General features: G+C 44.0%; 1 protein-coding gene across 1 annotated transcript in view; it reads right to left on the bottom strand.

Moving 5' to 3' along the window:
• LOC119428573 (solute carrier family 41 member 2) overlaps positions 1–12262 on the bottom strand; it is an 86205-nt gene that overhangs the window by 34988 nt on the left and 38955 nt on the right. Inside the window, exon 4 of the mRNA XM_037696255.1 lies at positions 6609–6753. Within this exon, the coding sequence (XP_037552183.1) occupies positions 6609–6753 (145 nt within the window). The remainder of the gene's footprint in view (positions 1–6608; positions 6754–12262) is intronic.

Genomic DNA, 12262 nt, shown 5'->3' with positions numbered 1-12262 from the left:
CCTGTTCAATTTAGAGCTTTCTGATTCGTGGAAGGACCAGAAAGAGGTGTGTTTTTGACGTAAGGTGTTTATCAACAGTCGAGGTCAGAGAATGAAACTTGTTTAACATACAGAAAAGATTATTGCAGAAGCAGCAGACTTTCTGGAGTCTACTCTTGGTAATCTTCTGAAAAAGTTTAAACATGACATTTCTTCTTCAGTAAACATTTTAGTTGACCGAAGACCAACCTTTCACATACTTACGACAGCTTGCTCATTTCAGACAGAAAATCAAGAAAGGCATATTCAGGTGATTTCTTCTCTGAATGAGGAACAAAAATCATTACTTACTGTTTATGTAAAATAAAAATTAGTAGTTCTTTTCAACCTGTAAAGCATTGAGTGAACTAACACAATTTGATTATCAAAACATTTGTAAGACAGTAATGATTATAAAGAATTGTCTTTTCTGCTTGATTAATTCAAGAAAGAAAGTTCATCAGATGGTTCAGACTTATTCAGATCAATGAAAATAACAGTCTCTGTCCATCTGGTAGATTTGAGGTCATCTGGTTCACTACAAGGTCAACATCATCAGGCCAGAACTCTGAGGTCTACACTCATCTCCAGGCCAGCGGTCAATCTTTCAGGGATGAAGATGTTCACATCTGGATAGGATAATGGTTTGAGAGAGGAGTAAAGGAGGCCATCTTTGTGAAAAGAAACCGTTCATCATTAAACCGGGGTGGAGGCCTCCGTGTTCAACTGTCCTCCTCTTACAATGCTTTTCTATTTCGTATAAGCTTCGCCCGGGCAGCACAGTGGTGCAACTGGTAGAGCTGCTGCCTCTCAGCGAGCAGGTCCTTGGTTCAAACCCCGGTCCAGGGGCCTTTCTGGTTGGAGTTTGCATGTTCTCTCCATGCATGCGTGGGTTTTCTCCGGGTACTCCGGTTTCCTCCCACAGACCAAAAACATGCATGTTAGGCTGATTGGTAACTCTAAATTGTCCCTAGGTGTGAGTGAGAGAGTGAATGGTTGTTTGTCTCGTTTGTCTCTATGTGGCCCTGTGATGGACTTGCGACCCGTCCAGGGTGTACCCCGCCCCTCGCACAGTGATTGCTGGACATGGGTACTGGCGACCCCCGTGACCCAAAATAGAATAAGCGGGTAAAGACAATGGATGGATGGATAAGCTTCACCCTTTAAGGCTATCGCTAGTAGGTTTATCCATACACGTGCAGCGCAGTACTGAAAACTTTAGTCCATGCCCACCTGCTATGTGGGCCTCACCCCTGGTCTGTATAAATTATGGTGAGACCGGGTAATCGCTCCCATTTTTTCTTCAGCCAGCTAGCTAGCACTGTCAGAAGAACCAAGAAGGAAAAGTTGTCCAGCTTTGACCAGCACAACGTTTGCTAAGGATGCCTGGGTCTCTGCCACACCAACCTCCTGCCGTCCCGGTGAGCTCTTCCTCCCCGAGGAGAAGCAGAGACGAGCAGCCTTGTTCAAGGTAAGCACCGAGGAGTGCTTTTCCGTGGCGGGCCGCTACCCACTAGACGACGCCATCGCCGTTTCTAACGTTTTTTTCCTCACAGTAATCGAATGATTTCCTTGAAAAAGGCAATGCTAGCAGCAGCCCCACTGAATGTTTTTCCGTGGAGGGCCGCTACTCACTGGACGATGCCACCGCCTTTTCTAATGTGTTTTTTTCTCGAGGTGAATTGGATGATTCCCTCGAAAAAGGCGTTGTTGGCAGCAGCTCCGCTGAGCGTTTTTTTCTGTGGCGGGACGCTATGCGCGGGACGACGCCACCGCCTTCATTGACGCAGAGTCACACAGTGAATCGAATGAGTCTTCCGAGAAAGGCAATGCGGAGCTGCCCCCTCCCTCCTGGAGAGCGTAGTGACGGAAGACGAGCGGCCAAGCAGATGCTCAGCCACCTCAGATCTTCCCACGTCGGTGACCACACCACTCCCAGCCGTCGGTGCCCTCCTCTCGAAGCTGCCCGGCATAATCCAGGAGGATGTTAACACAAGGGACTTTCTGTCCCTCGCCTCCATCCGCCCTGATCGGATGATCTGGCGGCAAGGTTGGCTCCGCCCCGGCTTGTCGCCCTGACCCCATCTGGCCTCGCTGTACAGCAGTGGTGGGATGTAACTAAGTATAAATACTTCGTTACTGTACTTAAGTACATTTTTCGTGTATTTGTACTTTACTTAAGTAGAGTTAAATGTGGGTACTTTATACTTTTACTTCACTACATTTTACATCAAGTATCTGTACTTTCTACTACACTACATTTCTACAACGCGTTGCATTCCAAGTTACATTCATGTTGCGGCTTTTTGATTTGTTTGTTACATTGAAAGTAACCAACGGTGAGAGGGGAGTTGGTCCATTGAATCACTGCAAAGTGGGCAGGTAACGTTAGGCCCGCATTCAAGAAGAGATGGGCCAATGGCATATATTCTAGTATATATGTCACTGAGCTAGATGCACCCGCAGCACCGCTAACACACTTAAAATGTATTCCACCGCAAGAGAGTCAGACAGAAGATACGCTCCACCCATGGCCTTATTGAAAGATTATTGAAAGACTGCTCAGTACAACAGGACAGATTCTCTCTCCCAAAAGAGCCAGACTGGACTTACAAATCTTTGAAAACCAACCTCTTCTGAACTTGAACAAGAAATTCTTGCTGCAATATTAAAATGTGTCAGTTCATGATGTTAGGAGACAAGAGATGTCTCCAAATGGCTCAACACTCAGGTCCAAGTTTTAAAAATGGTGTCAGAAAGTTAAAATATTGTTCACTATTGACCCATTACAAGGTTGAATAGACAGTATTTTAACTAGAGTTGACGACAAACTGGAGTTGAAATGATCAGTGCCTGTTCCTTTGTTAGTTGTGTCGAATGCTCCTTTTTTCAGGCAGACAACTTTTACTTAAATGTGTTTACTGCAGTTAAAATGACACATTGGTTTTGCTTTGTGTTAAATAAAAACTTTCAAAGGTATAATCATTCCTCTCTTATTTTGATTAATGACATTAAACTCTGCAGGTCATCCCTGAAATTCTGACGCATAGAATCACAAGTCCAAGTGTGAACTGTTACAGAGAAAACACAATACAAACATGTATTATCTGCAGCATTGTTCATTAAAATGGAACAACACTATTAATGTATTACAGAAAATATACATATGGTATGCAGACTTAAAGACATGTAGACCATTACATTAGGTAATATATTCAGCAAGTACTTTTACTTTTAATACTTTAAGTATTTTAAAAGCAAGTACTTATTTACTTTTACTTAAGTAAAAATGTTAATGTGGTACTTCTACTTTTACTAGAGTACATTTTTGTCTGTTTATTTGTACTTTTACTTAAGTACAGTGTTTGAGTACTTTCTTCACCACTGTTGTACAGCTGTGACGTCACACTGGAACGAGGCTGCAGCTGGGCCCAGCAAGCTGAAGACATCCGTCTCCACCTTCACCTCCATCTCCAGAGTGGAGGGTTTTACCGATCTGTGTTTTTCCCTCTGTCCTCCCCCCGGAGCCAAGCCTGGCGGTGGCACTTGGGGCAAAAGCTTCCAGGATGGACCGGCAACCTGTCCCTCCAGGGAAGCATGACCAGATGACAAAGTCTCCAACCGAGCTCACCAGTGCTCATTCCAGACGGCCGCAGTGAACAACATCGTCACCCTGCTGGCCTACAGCATTTCTAAGAGGCTGGAGGAAGCAGACATGTTGGAGGAGACAAAGAGCTCTCTCTGTAAAGCTGCTGATGTCATCTTAAACATGTGCCACCTCTACGGTGGCACCACCTGTTCCTCATCGCCGCCTGGATGACCATGATCCAGAGGACCACTTGGCTCTACCTCTCGCCATCCTTGTCCGAGAGGCTGCAGAAAGACCTGCTGGAGGGCCCCATCACCCCAGAGGCGCTGTTTGGGGCCAACTTCAGGACCATCCCTGAGAAATTGCAGAGGTCCGAGGAGGTCTCAGACTGTACACCATCTGGTGACGTCACAGTCCTCCTCTCGCCCCTCCGGCCGCTGGAGGGACTACCTTGGCCAGCAACAGCAGCAGAGGTGTTCCACAGCTGCGGCAGCGACTTCACGCCCTGCTCCTCCGCCGGCACCCTCCACCAGGTAACAAATCCTTGAGGGGGAGGTATGTGTTTTTTGATGATGTATGTTTTTGATATAAAACAGAAACACCTCTGAAAATAAAGTTTTCATCTGAGACTGTCAGATCAGCTGAGCTCACAGCTGCATCTCTTCACACATTCCCCACACAGAATGAGCCAGTAACCTCTAAACAGCATTTTAAATGGTACCGCAGTTCAGTAAATATCACAATACTCGTCTGCCAAGTCAGCTAAAATGTTTTTTCGTTGTTTTTTTTTCAGCAGACCGAGTCGGGTAAAATCCTTCATTTTTCAGCCAGAGCCCGTTTTTAATTTCTGCTGTTTTCTGCCCACTCACAGCGCAGCGGGAGTAAACGTGTTTTCTCCATGACAGCTGCAGCCTCCACTGAAACAGCATCTCATTCAGAAAGCACTCACACCTCCTCTCAGTGCGCACCGGCACACTTCAGCTCTATGTGAGACCGCAGCCTGGGCTCAGCACAGAGGCACATATACAGTCCTTTTTTCTGTCGGAGCCCTCCTTGGGTTCCCCCCGGAGAATCTCTGGAGCGAGTGATGGCAGTAAGGATTTTTAGTCTGGTTGACGTTCATGAGAAACATGACACAACACAAATGCGTGCCCACTCTCCGAGCGCTACTCAGAGTGGCAGCGTGTGTGTTCCCTGGACAAATGGACGGACTGTCTGATCAGAAGGGGTTACACGCTGCAGTTCGCAGCTCAACCCCCACCATTCAGAGGGATTATAGAGACGGTTCTGTCTTCTCCAGAACAGAGCTCGACTCTCCAGTCAGAAGTTCAAGAATTTCTGACGAAAAACGTGATTTCCAGAGTTTCCAACGGAGAGGAAAATAAGTTTTTTTTTTCCTCCCACCACTTCCTGGTTCTGATAAAAAACCGGAGGGATGAGACCCATTCTCGACCTGTTCATGTTCAGCAATTCGATCATGGGGAGACAATTCCGCATGCTGACAAACGGCTGCTGGAGAACTTAACCAGAACGACTAGTTTTCACCTCCATAGATCTGAAGAATGCATATTTTCACATTTCTGTCATTCTGAAACACCCCACGCATGTTCTCCAAATGCGTGGAGACGGCTCTGCAGTTGTTGCACATGGCAGGAATGAGAATTATTTTTATTTGGACGATCTGCTCTTATTAGCTCGGTCCAGTTAGAAAGCAGTCGCACAGACCAAAACGCTAGTGCTACACCTGCTAAACCTGGGGTTTCTATAAACTGGGAAAAACTTCCGTTCGTCCGTCCCAGATGATTGTTTATCTGGAAGTGGAGCTAAACTCAACTACAATGAGAGCTCGTTTATCACAGCTGAGAGCCGAAGCTCTGTCAGCTCAGCTCCGTTGTGTCAAACTCTGCAGCATAGTGACAGTTCTGCCTGTCATGCGACTCCTGGGATGATATCAGCGGCCCACATTGTGATTCCGCTGGGTCTACTTCACATGAGACGCCTTCAGAGATGGTTTGCCCGCCTGCGCATAAATCCTGTGTGCCAGAAGAGGTGGATTATCTTTGTGCCCCCCTCCGTGAGACTCGATCAAATTCACTGGGGAAACCCTCTCATTCTGTCAGAGAGAGTTCCCATCAGCAGGCCTACGTCATATGTCTCAGTTTTCACAGACGCGTTCCTGTTAAGCTGGGAGGAATGTGAATGTCACAAACAGTGAGAGCACAGTGGCTGGACAACATGTCGCTTCACATAAATGTGCTAGTATGTTTTCATGGTCTGAAACGTGACTCAGCACTTTGCCCCTGCTGCAGGATCAACATTTTCTGATCCACACAGACAACAAGGTGACGGCAGTTTACATAAACCGACAGGGAGACGTGCGCTCAGCCCAACTGTTACGCATCGCAAAACAGCTGTTGTGTTGGGCACACAAAAACCTGCTCCCCAACAGTGCAGTGTACATTCCCAGAAAAAGTTGTAGCAGCACTTTATTAAAAAGCTAAATCTGATCATCAACAAGCTCGACCCCAGAATTAAAGCCCTGCCACATCGAAGATGAGCGAGAGATTCAACCACCTCATATGATGACCGTGCAAGAAGAGCTATTGTATTATTGCGATCTAATTAACTTTTTTAATTTAAAATTATAATCTTATTAACTCAATTTTTTTTTTTTTTATCTCTGTGTTGTTTGCAGTCTGAGGATGATAGCAGCTGAGTGTTCTTCATCCACCAGATCACCTCCAGCTAAGAAGTCTGTAATGACTGAACTTGTTTACTTGGCATATTTTCAATATAAACATTTTGTAAGTATTTATTTTGGCCTTTTTTCTACCAAAAATTAACCGAACCGAGCCCTCCTTGAAACGGAACCAAACCAAAAAGTGATTTCAGCGTATCATTACACCCCTAAAGAAAACTGTAAATTGCGCCACACCACAGTGAAATGAACAGAAGTACTCAGAAAAGACAGTTTATCTTAGATAAGTTAGTGTTTGTTTACCTTGCAGCAGGGAGGCTATGAAGGCCGTGGCCACGCTGCTTGAACACAGCAAAACAGCGTGGCTCATCTGAAACTTCCCCTCTGGTATCCAGCCCAGAACCACAGCTGCTACAGCTGCCAAAAAACTAACCACAGTGGCCTGGACCTGAAACAGAAACACACAGGGACACTTTTCATTCAATGCCTTGCATAAAATCAAGCTTTACTTCATGAGCACTCACAGGATTATAAAGCTTTACAGGTGCTTGTGAAACATCTTTGTGATGGAATTGCATAACACAAACTTATCACCTCACAAACGCAAAGACTTGCACATTTTTCTCAAGTTTTTGCTTTTTTTGTTTGTTTTTGCACCTGCCTCTCTAGATATCTCCTCTTCTGTATTATTCAAGTTTATTACTGAACTGGATTACGTATTACTGAAACGTAAAAAAAAAAAAAAAAAGTCCATGCTCAATAATCCAGGTATACAATCCAACAATTTTCAGTCAGGTCATCTGGACAGTTTCTTTTTTTTTGTTGTTGTTGAAACGTTTCACCTTCCATCCAGAAGGCTTCATCAGTCAAGGAAACAAACAAAACTGATTCTTCCCCAAAACAGCTTACTCCAAAGTGGAACAATGTTGGTGCTAAGATGGTGTCTTTGGCAAGCCTGCTCCTCTTGTGCCAGCCCTCTTCCTTGTCAACAGTCATGTCAAACTGGTTCAAAACCAAAAAAGTCCATGCTCAATGCCAGGATATTGATAATTGTATAGTATACCTGGATTATTGAGCATGGACTTTTTTGGAGTAAGCTGTTTGGGGGAAGAATCAGTTTTGTGTTGTGTCCAACATTTTTCAGTCAGGTCATCTAGACAGTTTCTTTTTTTGTGCTGAAACGTTTCGCCTTCAATCCGGAAGGCTTCATCAGTCAAGGAAACACACAACAAAACTGATTCTTCCCCCAACAGCTTACTCCAAAGTGGAACAAACCAGTTTTGCTTGTGATAAGATGGTCCCTTTGGTACGCCCCCTCCTCCATTGCCGGCCCTCTTCCTTGTTGACAGTCGTGTCAAACTGGTTGAAAACGACAGGAGGTGGTGGATTTTGCCAAGAGGACAGAAATGGCTGTATTCAGCACTTATTTCCAAGAACTAAGAAAAACAGCAACTAAATATACACTAAGCACTAATAGCATAAAAACAATACGTCAAACAGCAGCACAAACATGAGTCTGTATGAGCAGATGCGCACGCATGGACACAGCAACATGAAACAGATCAGCAGCAACATTGAAACAGAACAGCAGCAACATGAAATAGATCAGCAGCAACATGAAACAGATCAGCAGCAATATGAAATAGACTCATGAATCTCTAACCAGGATAATCATTGTGAAAAAAATCACATCATGTTGCTGCTGATCCAACAGCCTCAGGGTAGAAGCTGTTCCTCAGTCAAGTGGTTCTACCCTTAATGCTCTTCAACCTCCTTCCTGAGGGGAGCGGGGCAAAAAGTGTATGTGATGGGTGAGTGGGGTCCTTCATGATGCAAGTGGCCTTCTTCCTGCATCAAGAGTAGAGGATGACATTTTTTTCGGGAGTACCGCGAGTCACGTGATTCAGGCGGGACCGGAGTCAACCTCATTATAACTCACGTGACCGGGGCATGACCGGACTGAAAGCTAACGGGAGCAGACAGGAGCAGGAACCGACCAATAACCAAAAATGAAAATGAAACCAAAAAAACACGGGCGCAGCTATTTTGTAGTTTTCTTTTAAGCCCCTTAACCACAGGGCCTTTTGGTACTCCTATGTAACTAGTTCAGGCCGATTGCTTGTTTTATCCACAATGCCTTTAGCGGTGGAACCCACCTGATATAGGAATGATTATTTTGATGCTTTTATGTCAATTAATACTTATACTCACTTTTGATGCAGCTTATCTGCCCAAAGTCAGGCCTGTGCTGCAGATGTGTTTTGGAGTAATTAAAGTCCTCTGGGGGATGCTCTAACCAGAAGACCTGGCCCATCTTAAGGTTATGGTGACCCAGGGTTTGAAGGACATGTTTTTATGAAGCCATCGCTCTGTTGCACAGACTGCTTCGATGATGGAAAAACATGTTTTAATTAAATCTGTCCTCCTGACAACCATCAAACTTGTTTTTCACTGCTCTCACGCGATCCGGTCAGGGAGAGGTATAAAGGAGGTGTGACAGGCAAGGGAATTTTGGAAGTCTGCTGTGGACCAACGCGCGTGAGTGCCCGGCGCAATTTTGATGTGATTCCTCTTTACCCGGGTCGAAAACGACTTCCCGGCCACGTGTCACGGTGAGAGGCTCTCATATCAATTTGTGTGTTGAGTGTACGAGTGTACATGTTTTTGCTTGGCTGTTTTTCTGTGGCAGATTAATAAATGACACTATTATTTCTAGCAGAAAACAGTCTCCTTTGATTTATTTCCTTTCGTGTGAATCATTGGGTGCCGATCGTTCACGACCCCTGGTAATTTCATAATACACCACCCCATTTTTGGAACCTAATTCTCTGAGGTCCCAGGTCTGGTTCTTGTTAGGTTTAGATGTGACATCAGTGCACTGTAGGTCACTGATTGGTCAGGGGGCGTATTCATTGGTGGAGGGCGGAGATTCAGTCTTCCACCGGAAAACCCCAACCGCCATTTTCTTTTTCACCCGCCATAACAGACAACAAGAAATCGGAGGAGCATATTTTGGAATATTTTATAAGGTAAAACAAATAATCATGGGCAGCACGGTGGCGCAACTGGTAGAGCTGCTGCCTCTCAGTGAGAAGGTCCTTGGTTCAAACCCTGGTCCAGGGGCCTTTCTGGGTGGAGTTTGCATGTTCTCTCCGTGCATGCGTGAGTTTTCTCCGGGTGCTCCGGTTTCCTCCCACAGACCAAAAACATGCATGTTAGGCTGATTGGTAACTCTAAATTGTCCCTAGGTGTGAGTGAGAGAGTGAATGGTTGTTTGTCTCGTGTGTCTCTATGTGGCCCTGTGATGGACTTGCGACCCATCCAGGGTGTACCCCGCCCCTTGCACAGTGATTGCTGGACATGGGCACCAGCGACCCCCGTGACCCAAAATGGAATAAACGGGTAAAGATAATGGATGGATGGATGGACAAATAATCATGGCACAACCGTGGTCGAATGCTGAAGTTCAGGCATTTCTCTGTTTGCTGGCCGATGAACAAGTGCAGAACGAGCTAGATGGAACGAAACGAAATGAAAAGATTTTTCAAGAGGTGTCTGCGCAGATGGCGGTGCAGGGCTTCCATCGCACACCAAAGCAAATTAGAGGAAAGCTTAAAAAACTAAAAAGCGATTACAAAACGATTAAGGACCACAATGGTAGGAGTGGAGCAAACAGAAGAAACTGGAAGTGGTTTGTACAAATGGATGCCATTTACGGAAAACGCCCAGCCAACAAAGGGAGGGAGAGTGGCCTAGACACGGCCACTGCTTTTCTGGAAGCTATAGTTGATGGTGAGTGTATTTTATTTACTTTAAGCATATTTCCTTTTCCTCATGTAACTGTTTCTTTGCATTTTCTGAAAGTACTCTGAACAAACGAGGCTGACACGATTAAGTCGTCATTAGTTAGCATCATTGCTAACTGTACTCTGTTGCTGTTTTTTCCACTCTTATTATGATGCAGAAAGTCCCACTGAAGATGAAGGTTCGCCAGATTCTGCTTTTGACTGTCCAATCCTCCCCGCTTCTGACCCTTCCCCGACCACACCAGCTCCAAGTACATCTATGCCACCGGGCACATCCACACCACCGGGCAACACGCAGCAGAGCGGCACCAAACAGCACCCGTTACTAGGTAAGAAGAAGCAATAATCGTGTTTAACATCACATTGATCATGTTGATATGAATGTTGTTTTGTTGTAAAACACCTTGCATGTATTCAAACTACTTGTTTATTCAGTTGTAATGTATAAATGTTAAATTTAATTATTCATTTATTACTTAAACTTTCATTTATGAAGTTTATTATTGAAATTATACAGGGTGTAGTGATTTTTGTTCAGATTAACGATGCTCTGTTCTTCTAAAGTAGCACAACCGCTGTAAATGACTACATGTAGTTTATTTATGCCCACCTGCTTACTATCATTCAAGTACTAGACTGCTTTATGAACAGAATCATTTCTGATCTTATGAACAAACACCTTTTGAAATTAGCAGGAACTTTAATGTAAATTTATTTAAAAACTCTACCTGTACTTCATCATCTAACAGCCATTTTCTTGTGTGTTATTCCTAGGCAATAGAAAGCGCAGATCAACAAGTGCAGCAGAGAGCTTTGTTTCTGCGCATACAGAACCAGAGGAGATGAACCGGAAGCAGAGAGAGGAACACTTCCATTTTATTTGTGAGGATGCCAAAAAGGCAAGAAGAAGCTGCGCAGAGGCAACGCCAAGCTGCAGCAGCGAGGAAGCAGGAGAAATCAATTAGGAGGGAGGAGATGGCCTTGAGGAGAGAGGAAGCAGATCTTCGCAGAGAGGAAGCAGCACAGCAAAGGCAGGAGGCTGAACAGAGTGCTGCTTTCAATCAGGCACTCCTTGGGGTGCTGGAATCCATTGCCCGTTCCATGGCAAATAGACATGTTTAAAAATATTTAGAGTAGATCATAGTTGATATATAGAAATGTAGATCCTGCAAGGTAAGCCCACAAATAGCCAAACATGTAGCTTGTTAAGTTTTCATATATAATTAGTGTATAATTTTTTTTTTTTTTGTACAGGTCTTTATTTCTAATAAAAGAAACATTATCAAGTCTTGAGCTTCCATCTGATCATCAAAAGTGAAGTGCTTACAGTGTTTTTTACGTCAATAGTGTAGGATAAGTGAAGTAATTGTTTTTTACCTGTAACAATGCTCGTGAAGATTCTCAGTTATCCTTGACACAGCAAATCCCCCCCAAAAAAGATAAAAACAAAACCACAGGACTTTTTTTATAACTGAAGACGTTTCGCTAATCATCCGAGGAGCACTCACAATTCAATGAAAAAAGGAATATGGGATTAAAGTTATAAAGCTGTGGTGTTCTGTAAGCTTGCTGGAGATTGATCTGCATGCGCCAGTCTCTATAATACAAGCTTACGGCACACCACAGCTTTATAACTTGAATCATACTCCTCATTTCATTAAATTGAGAAAGAGCCTCGGATGAAAAGTGATACATCTTCAGTTACAAAGTCCAGTTTTTTTATTTATGTATTTTTTCGGTTTTATCTGTAATGAGTACTGAAAAACGTAACCATAACACAGAATGTCCATGTGTTGTAAATCAACATTGCAGTGGAGTTAAAAAGGTGTAGGAATTGTGTAATCTACATTTACAATCATCCTCATTCAGGAGGTTTTCAGTCATTGCATGTCAAACACCTCGGCCATGATGTCCATCCTGTGGATCCAGCAGCTTCTGCATCTTTTTCGCCCAAGGTCAAAAATTCTCTCCACGACTTTCACTGTGGTAAAAAGGAGCACTAACTTAATATTGCTAAACAGCACTTTAATCAAGAAGATAATTTGCGACAGCTTAATTTAAAGAGCTGCGTGGTAAGCATAAGCTCTGAAAGAGTTGTTAAATGTCAAATCAAATGTAGGTTATTATGTAATGTACATAATATATATATAT

The sequence above is a fragment of the Nematolebias whitei genome, chromosome 22 (genome assembly GCF_014905685.2).
Source record: "Nematolebias whitei isolate Nwh7 chromosome 22, NemWhi1, whole genome shotgun sequence".
NCBI classification, from domain to species: domain Eukaryota; kingdom Metazoa; phylum Chordata; class Actinopteri; order Cyprinodontiformes; family Rivulidae; genus Nematolebias; species Nematolebias whitei.
This window is presented reverse-complemented; position numbering and strand designations above follow the sequence as displayed.